The sequence below is a fragment of the Corapipo altera genome, unplaced genomic scaffold (assembly GCF_003945725.1).
Source record: "Corapipo altera isolate COAL_440 unplaced genomic scaffold, ASM394572v1 45, whole genome shotgun sequence".
Taxonomy (NCBI): Eukaryota; Metazoa; Chordata; class Aves; order Passeriformes; family Pipridae; genus Corapipo; species Corapipo altera.
Genome location: NW_020884877.1, coordinates 2,889,546 through 2,904,365, shown reverse-complemented (window position 1 = coordinate 2,904,365; position 14,820 = coordinate 2,889,546). Strand labels below are relative to the sequence as shown.

The 14,820-nt window shown below is 47.6% G+C and overlaps 1 protein-coding gene and 1 long non-coding RNA gene across 3 annotated transcripts; one reads left to right on the top strand and one right to left on the bottom strand.

Annotated features, from left to right (window-relative positions):
• Nucleotides 1–437: 437 nt before the first annotated feature.
• On the bottom strand, nt 438–8,159 carry RAB17 (RAB17, member RAS oncogene family). 2 transcript variants are annotated; one of them, XM_027637513.1, is made up of 6 exons: nt 7,970–8,159; nt 3,315–3,474; nt 2,168–2,319; nt 1,610–1,735; nt 1,332–1,425; nt 438–955 (listed from the first exon to the last, which is right to left on the bottom strand). In XM_027637513.1, exons 2-6 carry the CDS (start codon nt 3,469–3,471, stop codon nt 843–845), a joined length of 642 nt encoding a protein of 213 aa, XP_027493314.1. In that variant the 5' UTR covers nt 3,472–3,474; nt 7,970–8,159; the 3' UTR covers nt 438–842. The 2 variants fall into 2 exon arrangements, with proteins under 2 accessions (XP_027493314.1, XP_027493315.1); XM_027637514.1 differs by lacking the exon at nt 7,970–8,159 and adding an exon at nt 4,290–5,576.
• A 4,019-nt stretch (nt 8,160–12,178) lies between these two features.
• Nucleotides 12,179–14,252, top strand: LOC113944326. The gene is made up of 3 exons (XR_003526644.1): nt 12,179–12,529; nt 13,216–13,281; nt 13,957–14,252. It is a non-coding gene; the product is annotated as an uncharacterized LOC113944326 (long non-coding RNA).
• The last annotated feature ends 568 nt before the right edge of the window (nt 14,253–14,820 follow it).

The window sequence follows — 14,820 nt, the reverse complement described above, 5'->3', positions numbered from 1 at the left end:
TGGTCCTCAGGGGTAAGATAACCTCCCCTGCATGGGGAAGATCTTCAAGGGTGTTTGCTGCCTGGCATTGCTGTCAGGCCATGCCCCAAAAACTCAGAGGTTACTGCCCTGCAGACAAGGTGAGTGCTGCTGCCGTTGGAGAGAGCACGGGTGGTTTTTTCTCCTTTTCCAGCCAAGGTGCATTCCCACATCTAACTCATAATATGCAAAAGGGAGGCCCTGCAAGCCACGGGGTACTGGGACACCACTTGTTTGTTTTGGCCCCATTCTGGCTCTTATGTTGGCAATAAACCCATGATTTCTCCCAAGGATGGGCTGTGACCCACTATGGGTTAGATGGGGTGAGGGAGCACTGGCTCTGGTCCCTGCCACCTCTAAGCTTCCCCACTTGCAGGCTGACATCCAGGGCAGGGAAAAGTAACACACCTTCAGGGCAATATTCTCTTTATTTGCAGCCTGAGTGTGAAGTCCCCAGAATGCACCTGCTTTGCTCTGGAAAGCTAAACCCTCCCTTTTCAGATGGAAAGGGAGATGGAGGAGGTGATGTGCAGCTGGGGTGAGGGGATGTCACCAGTCAGAGTTGGTGGTGGTGTTGCTGGCAGGTCGTGCTCTTCTCTGGAAGTGGAAGCTTGGTGGAAGAAAACCCTGTGCTTTAGCTCTCGGATGAAGGCAGTGCCAGAGGGTTGAAGAGGCCCCGTGCACCCGGGGTGGGCTCTGAACTCGCTTTGAGGGGGAGGGTGGTCAGGCTGAGCGGCTTCTGCACTTCTGAGTCCCCACTGCTTTGTCACTGCTCCTCGTGGAGGCTTCATCCAGTCATGGCTGAGGTCCAGAGTTGCATGTCCTCAGAGCCAGCAGCACCTCCTCTCTGGCGTGCCCTCCTTCAGGTCAATTGTTGATCTCTTGTGTGGGGATGGGGCAGATGCCTTCTCTTTTTCCCGACGCAGGAGCTCTTGGACTAGGAGGAAACATGAGGCAAGAAAGGGCTCCTTTCCCCTGCTGGTGGTGTGGGGTGCGATGGCCACGCCGTTCCACCCCAGCGGACCAGCCCGCAGTTCCCCAAACAGCTAAGCTGGGGACACCGTTACACCCAGATTGGATATGAAAGCAAAATAAAATTGTGGCTTTGGGAGAAGGCCTGAAAGCCATCTCTGATACTGGAGTATCCTGGGATGGATCTGTCCATCCTTCTGCCTTAAGGAGTGGCACAGGCTGGATTGGCTGGGAAGAAAATCTCAGTGGCAAGCGGAGCAGTGAAGGGGATCAGCTTTGCCGGGGCTTGGGGCCGTGGTTCACCTGCTTCTGCTCTCACCCAGACCCATCACGTGACTCACCTACAGCCATGAAGATATCATTTACTTGATGGTTGGATTTTGCAGATGTCTCCATGAACAGGAGGCCTTTTGTCCGTGCAAACTCTGCCCCCTCCTAAGTGGAGACAAGCAGAGTTATTACCCCAGCCTCTTCTGGGGCTGCTTTTTTGGCTATGGTGAGTTCAATAATTGTACAGAGATTTTGGAGGTGTCTGAAAACCTTTTAAACTCTTGGCTTTCCTTGGACATATCCCAGTGCTTGCTGGTGAGGGGGTGATGAGGGAACCACAGGCACTCACCTCAGTGGTGACCTCTCGCTCAGCAGCAAGGTCTGTTTTGTTGCCCACCAAAGCAATGACAATTTCATCAGGAAGGAATTTCTTCTCCAGCTCCTCCAGCCACAGCTTTGCTTTCTTGAGTGTTTCCTGGAGAAATGGAGACAAAACTGCTCAGTGATCTGGTTTTGATTTAATCCCTTTGTCTCAGACAAAGCTGGATGGGTGGCACCAAACCAAAGGTGGAAGAGGTGTGATGGGGAAGTAGTGATTGCCCTCTCTCAGAAAAACAGATCACCAGCCCTCAAACACCTTCAGGCATAAATCCACCTTGGATGGGATGCACCCTTTCTGTGTGCCAGCAGAAATCATCCCAGGGTAGTGGCATGGACCTGCATGGGCAGGGGCAGCCCCTGACAAGTCCCAGGTGGAATGTTCACCTTCTCAGGTGGTGCTCATGTACTGCTTTCTGGTCTGCAAAGGACAAACAGCATCATCTGGACATCTCCACCCCACCAGTGTGCTGCAGCATGGCATGGCATAATTTTCTAGCATGGATGGAACGAGCATCCCCTGCCTTACCTTCTTAGCAATGTCATAAACAAGGAGAGCAGCGTGGGCATTCCGGTAATAGAGGTGGCAGACACTTTGGTACTTCTCCTGGCCTGCTGTGTCCCAGATCTCAAACTTGACGGTGGCTGCCTCCAGGTTGTGTGTGCGTGTGAAGAAGGAGCCTGTAAGCAAGATGCAGGGTACATGTTCACTTGCAGTAACAGGAGATACCTTAAGTCTGCTGCTGTGAGGTCAAACGTGTCCCGAGGGTTGGTAACAATGCTCTAATGTGCAAAGTTGGGGTGGGTTTCTCGTGATCATTGGTACTGTTGCTGGGATGATGTGCTGCAAGGCTGGGGGCCCTTCCTGACAGCAGACTTGGGTAGACACCAGGTTTGATGCCAGATAGTTCTGAGCTTTGCAGAACAGACCCCAGACAGAGAGGCATCACCACCTTGCTGGTGGGTCAGACCTGTGAGAGCTCTGATAAGGAATATCCACTGAAAGGGCTCACACTGGAGGGTGACCTTCCATCCCTGTTCCCAGGGAGTAGATGGCTGCCTGTAGTCCAGCCACAGCCACAGCAGAGGGATGGGGAGAAGTTCCATGGCACTTTGCTCTCCTCCACCAGCTCTGCAGGTACAGGTGGGACTGCAGCCTCTGTGCCTGCTGTGCCTTCTTAGGCAAAAGCCAGGTACATCATGTAAAAGGAACATCTATAATGTCTAGATGCTGTAGGACTTAGGTAGGGGAGACTGAAACTAGATTATCTTTAAGGTGCCCTTCAATGCAAACCATTCTATGAGACCCTCCTGGGGTGTCTTAAATAGCTGGGAGGGCAGCACAGGACCAAGCATGCAAAGAGCAGATGGGCTGTACAGTTTGAATTCCAGGTTTCACTAATTTTGCTGCTCATCTGCCTCTAAAAAGCAGCACTAAGCTATACTTGTGTGATGTGGATGTGGCTCTGCTTACAGCCTGGTGCTGAGCAAATGGTCTGCAGAGATGTGAAGGGGAAGGTCTGGCTCTTAGGCAAGTCTATATCATGTTCAGAAGTGGGTCTGTGCTACTGTGAGATGTACCAACCAGTTCTTCTCCATCCCACCCTGCTTCAAGGAAGTGCATCAGGCCTGGTCTCTTGTCCAGAGCCATCAAGCAATTGAAGCCACTCACTCACAGCCCACGGTTGGCAGGAACTCCCTGAAGTCACTTTTCACGTATCGGTAGGCCAGGCTTGACTTCCCCACCGACATGCTGCCCAGCAGAACCACCTTGTACGTGTAGGTGGGATGACTCCCCTCCAGGGAGACGCCTGGCATTGATTCCTGTGCCATGGCCTGCAATGAAACCAACTCCGTTCAGTGTACATCTGCAACTGATCCCAGCCTCCTGCATCAGGTCCTGACTGGTGCCAGGGGGACAGGTGGGGTTTAACCTCAAAATAGGCTGGAATAAAATCATTAATATCCTGAATCAAATCTAATATGTCAAAGCATCTGCCACTGTCAGTTATGACCAGAAGGTGGAGATCTTTAGGAAGGAACAATCGATGCAAGAAGCCTTCTTGGATGTAGACAAGGAGACTCAATTTGGTGTGTCTCCTTTAAGAGGACATGCTGGGGGAAGTTAATGGCAGAGGGACATCACTCATGGCTGTGCCTTGCTCTTGAGCACACTTTTCTCACCACAGTGCTGCTGAAGAGTTTAGGCTGATGTTCTACATTTATTGTGGGTGCTGGTTATAAGTTATACCAGGAAAGCACACCAGGAGGTGATGCTGCTACCAGCTTGCTAAGGACACTGCCCAGGGAATGACTCGGCATCTCAGGATCTGGTGGGCTTTGTGGTAGCCCTGCTTTGTGTCAGCAAGTTCCTTGAAAAAGCAGGAGCAAGAGGACCTGGCTCAAGCACCCCTGAGGACAGCAGCACACAAAGCAGATGGTACATGCTCTTGCACCATGGTAAAGAACCCCCAGACAGACCAAGCCCATGAAGTCTCACAACTCACGAGTGTGTCAGCACAGAGCGTGAATCTGCCCTGCTCTGGATGGAGCTACAGTGTGCCCAGGGATGGCAGGGGAACACAGACCAGAATAACAGTGGTTATCTCAAACCTGACTCCGAGAAAGCTGCTGCAGAGTTTTGCCCATACCCTGGGAAGAGGATGGTCGGTGTGAGCCCTCCTGGGTGGCACGTGTCCCCTCCTCTCAGCCTTGAGGTCAAGGAAGCGACAGTGCCCTGCCCTTGGTGGGAAATGCCAGCACAGGGCAGCAAATAACACTGTCTTGGTTTGCCTTGGTTCCTCCTTACAGAGCTCCTCCTCCAAAAATACTCATGTGAACAGTTATAAACGAGAGAAGGAAGCTCATGCAGAGCCTGAAGATCTTGTGGGGTGTTGAACTGAACAGGATGCCAGGGTGAACACTGCTGGAATGGGGTGCTTCCTTCCATGTGGAAGAAAGCCCTGGTCAGCCAGAGAGCAAGACCAGGACCTGCAAGACTCATAATGAAAACTTAGCAATATTTCTACCTGCGGTTCAGGAATCTGGTATGTGAAACATTTGCTGTTGAGCAAGAGGTACCTTTATGAAGACACCTAACAGCAGCACTAGCAATGTAGTTCCTGGCCTGGGAAGGTCTCTGCAACATCCTTCCCTGACAAAAGGCCCTTGTTTCTGCAAGCTGTTCATCCCATGTGTCTCTTTTATTTTGCCTGTCCTTCCCCTGCAATCTGGCAGGCTCCAGACTTTTAATTCTTCATTAAGGCTGTCCTTAAGAGCATTCCTTGGTTGGCTGAACTCGGGTCTGTATCTTTGGATCCAAATAGCTTTCCTGCTTAGTTAAATGGGTTTTAATTCCCTTAAAAAACACAGGTAACACCACCTTCCCCAGCTCATACAGCCCCTGTGATGAAGAGCAGGATTGTAGTTTGTGCAGAACAGCTAGTCAGGAGTGGGTAATATTATTTAAACAGGAAAAAGATAAACTCTGCAGCACAGCATAAATGTGCTCCTTGTGGTATTGATCACATACACTTGCCTCTTTATAGGCTGGAAATAAGACTGCCATCCATTCTGGGCAGTTACTGTCAGTGATAAGCCATAAAACTCTCTAAGGAAGAAGATGTTTGAAAACCACCCAAGATTATCTATACTAAACTCAGTTTCTCATAATTTCCCTCTGCTGCTCTCTGTTCAACGTCATAAGGTTGAGTTGATGCTGGAACAAAACTCACCTGAGATTTACTGCAATGAGTTTTGCCAAAGTTCATTTTAAACAACTTCTTTCCCAGAGGGTGTCTCCCTTTCCACCCAAGGAGAATGGCAAGGAAGAAAAACACGTGGCTTTATTCTTTCTGATTCAATGAAGAACAGGGGAAAATGGTGGCGGTTTTGTCCTTTTTGTTTGTTTTTTTCTTGGTTTTGTTTTTTTTCTTCATTTTTGTTGGAAAAGGAGTGTACAGAGCAAAAACCTGCACTTTCTGGCTAAGGGACTACAGGAAGAGCATCCAGATATCTCATGTGGTTCATAGTCACCCTTCTGTAGTTGCTCTATGCTTTGGGGAAGAGACCATCAGTAAGACTTGGCTTAGGGTTACAGTCAGCTCCACAAATTCCAGGATGCTGTTCTGGCAGGGTCACCAATCCCTGCTCCAGGTGTGGATGTCACAGCAAACATCATCCCTGTCCTTCCAGCCAGTGTCTGTGCTGCTGAGGAAACACAGGCTTGCTGTTCATGTGGAAACCTTGCTGACTTCCCTGAGCAGATCCAGGAGAAATACTGACAAAAACTTTCCTGTGCATTTCTGTAAGTTAAACCCCAGCAGAGTGAATGTGCATGCTAGAAAGTTTCTGTCAGCATAACTAGAATAAGTTCGGTTGATCTTATTACGAACTCGAAACTCTGAAGGAGTCACCAATGCTTTGGTGTAAAATGGCTTTAGCAAATTTTTCCACACAGGCTTTCAAAGGCTGAGGTGTAACCTGAACTGGGACTGCTTAGATGCTGGATTTTGTGGCTTTTTATTTTGATCCTGGTAAAGAATAACTCAGCAATTTGGGGAGCAGCTTGGGGAACAGCTGAGGTGTTGCAAGTCCTGTCCTTGTGCCTAGAGGCCATGCTGAGGGGCAGGGAAAGCTGATCCTGCTCGGATTCAGTATAGTCAGAGTTAAAACAATTTATCTTCAATCGACTGTAAAAATCCTGCTGGTGGATTTCGCCTCTAGATACAGCTTAATATTTTGTGACAGCTGTGACTAGCAGCAGATATTCAGGGCAAGATTGCTTGGTCTTACACTTACCTTGAAGGTAAGTAGCCAAATGGCCACGACACAGATCATTTCTCACTTCCTGACAGAGGATAAAACATCGCTGCACCCAGGAAATTGTGTTCTCAGCCAGACACCCCTATTCCCCTGTCTCAGTGTCTCCTCTCTCCTTCCCTTGGGCCAGCTCTGACCAGCATTAATCAGCTGTGTCCCTGTGGAGCCCAGTGTAAATCGAGTTAAAGGTGATCTCTTTGCCAGCTATGGCAGCAGCAATGCCAGATCAGCAATATTGCACTTGAACCACCCATTTCCAAGAAGGGACCCGATGAATATGTTTATAAGGGTGACCCAGTTGTTTAGCATTAGCAGGAAAGTGGATTTTATCTAAGGAGTATCCTTTCAAGCTCGTCGTTTATCAGCATAAAGACTAGTAATAAAGAGAGAAACATGAGGTGATAGTGTGTGCTGGAATGTGACAGCAAGGGCTTGGCTGTCGCCACTTTGTAAATTAGTATCTCTGCAGCATTTTTAACCTGGGGTGGAGGGTCCTGGTATATTAATTGTGAAGGGATTTCCTTTTATTTCCAAAGGAAAGCAGTAAAATAAAAGGAAAAGTAATGCATACCTTTTGAAGATGAAGTTACTGAGAAGTCTCATTTAAGACTGTTTAACTTCCTGGGAAATTAATGTTGTTTAAGTGTAATGATGTCTAATTGATGTCTAAGGTTTTCTAAATCACAAGCTCTAAGAAGGTCCTAAAATCATTAAAGACATTTGCTGAGTTTCTGCAGGGTTGCAGCAGTGAACCAGAGCCACACTTAATGAGCTCCTTGGAAAAAATACAGGACTTCAATGCTTAACTGTGTAAGTCTGCAGTATCTAACTCTGAATTTTTGGTCGTGATACTTTAGGTTCTTTCACACTTACATACTTAATTTTTCCCCCCACACGAGATAGTTGTCATGCACCTACGTCCTCAGTTAACTTCTAGTATTCAGCTTAAAGCACTCCTCTGCTTTTGGGAGCCTTCTCCTAGCTGCTAAAGCTCTGGCAGTGCTGATGAGGGAGCATGGTCACTTGGAAAGTTCACTTAAGCCAAGGTTACCAGGGGATACAAAAATCCCAGCTGCAAAGACTTAAGGTGTAAACACTGTTAGATTTACATAGTGCTGATTTCTCAGGGGAATCAGCTCTCGCCAGAGCTAAGGGGAAGAGAATAAGGACCATTAATTGTGCCAGGAAATACAGCAGCAATAAATGGAGACTACCTGGGCTGTGGGACACACCGAGCACTCTGCTAAGATCTTTGCAGTAGTTCTTTGGCTTCCTGAGAGGATGGGGGTAGGGCAGAGGGCTTTCTAAGTCTTCCTAAAACCTCTTCTCTTGGGCAGAGACTCCCTGAGGACTGTGCCACCCTTTGTACACCTTTGCGCCTTGGGTGTGGGGCTGCTTCCTAGTGGGAGGATGAGAGTCCCGGTGCTTGTCTGGGAAAGGCACCTTGGAGACAGTGGGTTGGGTCTGGGGCCTGCCTTACAGAGAATCCCCCAGCGGAGGATGCCTTTACCTTCCCGAAGCCTTCCTCTCCTCCCAGGGTTCCGGTCCGTGGTGTCAGGTGCAGTGGGATGATGGCCCCATCCGTCTGTTCGAGCCTCTTGGTGCCAGGGGCAGGTGAAAGCGAAACCACCCGGGAGCGGTGTCAAAGGTGAGAGGCGACCAGAGATCAGTGAACCTTAGACCTGACGCCAGGTCTGAGGTCTGAGAGCCAGGCAAGACAAGAATAAGAGGCTGCCGTCACAGGGAGCGGAGCCGGTGGCCATGCCCCCTGCACTCTCTCCCTCCCCACCTCCTTCCCTCCCCACTTCCCACGCTGGGTCTGGCAGTGGGTGGGTGGATGGACAGACACATGGAGGAATGGGTGAGTGCGTTTTTCCCCATGCCATAGGGTCCAAGGCCAGCCTAGTTATCGGGGGAATGGGAGGAAAAGCACCTTGGACTCCACCACAGCCGGAGACGTGGCATACCAGGGATCTGTCCTTCCCTGGGTTTTTATAATACAGCAATTTCTGCTGACACACATTAGACCTGGCTTTGGTCTTGTGCCAGGTACGGGCTCAGGTAACTTAGGTTTGGGATTGCAAAGTAGAATTGTTTTCAGCAGCGTGGCTGATTTACTGTGTGTGAGAAGACACACCCGCTTGTCTTGCAGAATGCTTCTGCTGTTGAGCTTGGGAGGTGCAAAGTGAGCAAAAACTGAGCGTTTTACTGCTTGTCAATTAAGATAATAGCTACTTACCCCAGGCAGCTGGGGCTTAGTGTTTTGAAAAAGGCTACTCTTGTTAAATCTTCAATATCTTGAGAGAGAAATCACAGCATGTTAATGCACTGGGATAACGGATCTGGAGTGAAAATGGCAAGATATGATAATTAAATATCTAAATTAAGATAGTTCTGTATTTCTGTCACTCATCATCATAGTCAGTATCTTTCCTTCAAGTAAGATGTCTGGGAGTAAAACAGACTTCACAAAATCTAGTCCTAATAGTTATAGGGAGCAGGGTGAAAAGCAGAAGTCCTACAAGAAAGCTTAAAAATAATATCAGCCTAGTTTTGAAATGAGAAGCATGTCTTGTGACTTCCAAGGCCTGAGCACGGTGGCTCAATTGCTTCTCATTTCTATGGTAAAAAGCCAAGTACAGATGCCTGGGAGTTGCACAGATTTCATATAGGAGCTCATGTGGAATCACCATGAGAGGTTTTGGTCTGCAAGCAAAATTGGAGCGTTTCCCTTCATTTGGGAATGTGTGCATGGATTTACACTGTCACAGCAAAACTTGAGGTGGATATACTCAAGCCTGAGAGCAGATTTTACCCTCTTGCCAGAGGGAAGGAAAGTGTTTACCTTCCCAGGTCCTTCCCATCAGCTCTGCTGAGGCTAGAACGGGATCTGGGGATCCTTTGAGGATGATTCCTAAAAACCCTACGAAAACCCAAACTGTCTGAGGCTTATATAATTTTTTCAGCCCCAAAGCAGTTTAATGCCCCCCCTTCCCTTTCCTATAACTTGTTTCCCACATGAGCTTACTTAAAGCCTTATTTTTTTTTCCAGGGCTTTGCATCAGTCAGTTCTTTGGTGCAAGTCTTTGACCCTGTGCACAGTTTCCCTGGCACAGCACAGGGGTAGGAAGGTGTTTCAGGACTTTGGAAAGGCTGGGGGCATGGAGCTCTTAGGCTGGGATTGCTGCAGGAAGAATCTTTGCCCACAGCAATGAGTGATGCTGAAAGGCAGTCTGTTCCCTTTTACCACTGGTTTGGACCTAGAAGGTATGGTAGCATCATGCACCTAAATTAAGCATCTAATTTTTATTAAAAAGAAAAGGCTAGAAGGCTTTGAAGCCTTATGAAAGGACTGCTTTGTTGGTGCTAAGAGAAACTTGATTACCAGTTTGTGCTGCTGCAATAAGCACTCATCTTGTGCTCTATTATTTTCATACCAGTCTCCTCTGCCTGAGCACATGACACATCTTAAAGGATGCCTTTCACAGAATATTCTGAGTTGGAAGGGACCCACAAGGATCATCAAGTCCAACCTTTAAGTAAATAGCCCACACAGGGATCAAACCCATGACCTTGGTGTTATTGGCAGCATGATCTAACCAACTGAGCTGATCTCAGGGTCTTTGTGAAGGGTTTTTACAAAAGAAGATGGTGGAAATGAGATGCCCAAACAAAGTGCTATGGCCTGGCTGGTGTAAATTCCTTGTAGTCCTCCTGAGTCCAGGTGACTGTGTCCCTTGTGTGGGCTGTGTCATCTTCCCCTGGAAAGCTCTTCTCCAGCTCCTTGTGTGTCAGACCCCACTAGAGGGCACAGCTCATCTACCATTTAAGACAAGGAGGATGCTGCTCCCCAGTCTCATTTCAGAACTGGGTAGCCAAACAGACACCAGTGAGTGAGGGTGAGAGGAGATACAGACAGGTCTCCTGCCAGAAGTGCATCTGGACAGACCATTTCTCTTTGGATGGGCCCTGTTCTCCAAGCAACCAGGAGCTGAACCTTAGCAATAAACACTGTTGTGGTGTCAGAAAGCCAGAAGTTTTTTTGTGTATCTCTGTCTGCTTGCCTGCTTCTTCAGCATGTGAATATCTTGCTACCCTGAACGCTCAGAGTCAGACCTCCTTCAGTGTGGAGTACTTTGCAAATAGAGACTGTGTCTGCATCAAAACTGGATGGGCAGAGCACCTGCAGAGTCCTGCACAAAGCCAGGTGTGCACCTTGCTCAGTTGTGCTTGTGCAGTGAAGGGTTCCTCACCTGAAATAAATTTTACTGGTAAAAACTGGACACTGGTTGTTTTTCCAAGGTCTAGGGATTGCATTTCATGTTATGCTTGCCTGATGTAATTACGTCAGGAGAATTTGCAGGGCAGGTCTGGCTGCAGGAGTGGTATGCACCAGCCCAGCAATGCACCATTTGAGCACCTGTAACCTCCTTGCAGGCATTCCTCCACTGCTCCACCTCAGCCTTTTTCTTTGATTTTTAACTGTGAAGGAAAGGTTGGCATGTCAGTGGTGCACAGGAATGCCAGAGCAGGTAAAAATAAAACTCCTAGATTAAACAGGCAAGAATAATTCAAATAATTTTGTATTCTGGCTCTGCCTGCTGTATAACTTGGGGCAGGATGCCTCTCCTTCTCCCTTTCTCTGAGTAAAAGGATGCACAGGGACACAGATCTTTATGGAGCAGTTTGGGAGTTCCTAGAGGGTTCTTTTCCAGTGATTGTGTAGCAGTTGGTTCTTCCTGACTGTGCCTGCTGTGAGGAAGCATCCACATGAGCACTGTAAATCATCCCTTGCTTAAGGAAGAGTAGTTGGGTGGAAAAGGCAACAGGGTCTGGTAATGAGGGCACTACCCCAAGATAAAAACAGAGACTGAAACCTCAGCTTTGCCGCTTGTCTACCTGTGGGAAGATTTATTTTTTTCTCCCCTGACTTGTTTCTCCCACTCTCCTTGGCTCATCTTCACAGTTTACATGTGCCTTGTGCAGGCAGCCCAGCGCGGGAGGTCTGGTCTCCGTCAAGACTCCCACACTGCTGGAGCAGTGCTTAGACCTTGTATTGCTCAGAAATTAGCCTCAGCTTTAGCATTTTTGGTCCCCTGAGATCTCTGAATACCATGAAATTGTTCCTGATGGATCAGTTTTTATCTGGAACACTCTCATTTCTTATTTAGTCTGCTTCAAGGGTACGCTGTGGTCTTGGCAGCCCTGCTCAGCTGAGCACTGTTTGTGCTGCTTGCTTGGGTACCTCCAGGCTCTTGTTTTCTGCTCACATCTCAGCACTGCTGCACCATTTCACGCAGGGACAGGTGGCTGTGACCTCACTCCTGAAGTTGTTTGCTCTGACCAGAAACAGGCACAGGTACCTGAGTGTGTTTCAGCTGCCTGGATCATACAGTGAACGCTGTTGCCTGCCTTGCCTCTTGCTTTCTGAAGACCATGTCCAAAAGCACAAGCAGCTTTTCAGGTTGGTTTTTTTATTTTCTCTTCCTGTTGCTGGGGGACATAGAGTAACAAAAAAAAAAAAAATGTGTTACTTACCTTGGAAGGGCTTTGTGAAAGTTTTCTGGCTTAAACCACAGAGCTGGGGTTTGCTAGAGCTGCTTTAAAGTTTCACCTGCACAGATTGAAGCCACTGCAGGAGGGTTAAAGCAGTATGAGCTCACTAGATATCACTCTCATAGCTCACTAGGTGGAAATCCTCATTTGTTTTTTCAGAAGCAAATTACCTGCAGTGCATGTGCGTGTGTGAGTAGGCATTTTGGAAAGTGTGGGGTGCGTACTTGATAGCATCTGAATCCTGCTGTTGTCCTGTGCCATGGTCTGGTGGCTTTAGGGCTCTGGACTGTGCTGAAAGCCTACAGTGGCCACAGGCCATTGCTGACCTGATGTAAAGCCCCCACTGCTGCAAACTGCTCTCTATATAGGTTCTGATGGGCTGCCTCTGTATTGCCAGGCGTTCTGAGAGCATCGGCCGTGGTCTTGATGCTGTTGCAAAGCCAACACTTTGTCTGTTGTGAGCTCTGGCTGGACAGAGCTGAGGTTATGGCCAGATTTAGACAGCTGGCAGTGGGTATGTAGAGACCAGAATCAATGGTCAAAGAACTGTGGCTTTTGTTGTGATCTTGCCTAAATGATTTTGGCTCCTGGATCAGCCATAGGACAGACAACTTGCCTCTGCACCATCAGCTTCAAAAGGAACCAGTCCCTTGTGTGTGAGTATATATAGCAGGCCTTGCTTTTGGAATAGAACTGTTTTGGTTTAGTTGGTGTTGCTATAACTGAGCTCTCTGATCAGAGTCCACCTGTGGTCTGATCGGCTCCTGCAGAGCAGCTCTTCTCACTGTGATCCTTTGAGCAGGGTTCCAAAATGCTGTGTGTTGGTCTGAGGAGCCCCTGGCCAGCTTCAAGACAGGTGGGCACGCTGCCTCTTGCTAAGCAAGCCAGCCTGGCATTTGTCAGCAGCCTCAGAAATAACCTGAGGCTCTTCTGTTTCTAAAAGCCTGTTTGTTTCAAAAAGGAACATTTGAAACCATGGTAAACAAAATAAATTCAAAATAATCGACCCATTCAAGGGCGACAACAAGTGATATTCTCAAAACTGCCATACTGTGCTGTAAAATGTGCAATCCCTTGTTTGCGTGATGGTTCTCACAGAAAACATGGGTAAGGAGTTAAATCACAGAGATCTGGCTTGGAATGGAAATGCTTTTTCTAAGTGTCCTGATCTTTGCTGTTTCTCCTTTTCTGTGTGTGCAGTACTGTCATGAGCTGGTGCAAAAGGAACTTCTGAAGACCCAGGGTAGCCCAGTAGTGATCAGATAGGTGAGGTTTGTCACCACTGCAATGGAGCATTAAAAGATCATTTTGTCAGTTTTGAGAGGAGGAAGGGTTGTGCCTTTGCTAATGAAAAAAGGATTGGGGTCCTCACTGTTAGGAAATATTTTAAGGATTAGTGGAGTTGTAATGATGAACAAATCATTTACACTGTGGCTGGAAACTGTGAGCCTGCCCTGAACTGCTTCAGGCTTCTAACATGCTAGGCTTCCTATATTAATTATTAACATCACTAAAACACTCCAGAGATTGGCCTGGAAACATTAAACAAGTTTAATATTAATAGCTCCCAGATGATAAGTGGCGGTGAACATTAGCATGTGTTAAAGACTGAGGAGGGAAAATAACTACTGACTACAATAAACATTTGAAGTATAGTGGTATTAAATTACATAAAGAATACAAGTGTGAACCACAAGAAAGGTTTCCCTACAGCATTGCCTGCTACCATTTGAAGAGACAGGTGAGATTGCTTACACCTTTGAAATTACACTTGACAGGTCACAATTAAATAGCCTCGAGGAATAGGGATGTGCTGAGGTTCTTACCACATGTCTTATAAGTAAAGAGCAGCTTTTGTGAAAGGTAAATGTGACTTCCTTGAATAAAAATGTCTGCATCAAACATTTTGTTATCTCAAACTTCATGTTCTCTTTTACTCAGCGGACCTTGGCCAGAAGGATCTCCCTCCACAAGTCCAGCCCACTTTGCCAGAGGAGCTTCGATGCGGACACCTTTGGCTCGGGGTTGGGCACCTGACTTCAAAGGGAGAGCCGGCTCCTGAGGGGTATGGAAAAGAAGGAAATGGTTCTGTGAAATAAGAGACATTGTTATCTAACAAGGTGCAGGTTTTGCAGCATTTTACATGATTAAAGCACTTAAGCACTCTCTTCCACGTGCAGGGTCTGGTGTCTACCAGGAGTTCCACGTGCTGCTTCTTTTGCCAGCGGGGATATCACGTTTGGAATGGACCTTGACCTCTCCAAAAAAGCTTGGTGGCAACTGGCCATCTGGCTTAAGCTGTTAGTCTGGGACTGGTGTACGCTCACAGAGTGATCACATATGTTCCCTTAGGAAACCAGGCTAAAAATGGATGTAGGCAATACCTTTCCAAGGAAAGGGCTATAGAGAAGCTCCCTGACAACTTAAAGTTGCTCCCAGCTCAGTAATCTCCCTCGGAAGCATTTCATCTCTCTGCGTTTGTGAGACAGTTGCAATAAATGCAACTGAAAATGGTTTGCCTGTGCTTGGAAAGAGGAATATTTAAGCAATGCTGTCTAGCACAAACTTGGAAAGTGCGTGTGGGTGTGAATATAAGTTTAGTTTTCCTGAACTCCCTACCCAGCTTTAGGATGTGTAGCCTAGACAACTTCACAGGGCATTTTATGATGAATTTTGCCTTTCCGTGCTTTGCAACCAGGCCGGTGGCCACAGCATCATCTTGCTTTTTTCAGCTCACATCTAAATGTTTGGCTGGTTCTCAGTTGGTTTTTAGTCTCAGGCACTGGCTGTTACAGGCATGGTCTG

Coding starts and splice junctions, on each gene's coding strand:
- RAB17 (XM_027637513.1), bottom strand. CDS start 3,471: ATGGCACAGGAATCAATGCCAGGCGTCTCCCTGGAGGGGAGTCATCCC. Junction 2,320..3,314: donor GTTCCTGCCAACCGTGGGCT/GTGAGTGAGTGG, acceptor TCTTGCTTACAG/GCTCCTTCTTCACACGCACA. Junction 956..1,331: donor TGATATCTTCATGGCTGTAG/GTGAGTCACGTG, acceptor GTTTCCTCCTAG/TCCAAGAGCTCCTGCGTCGG.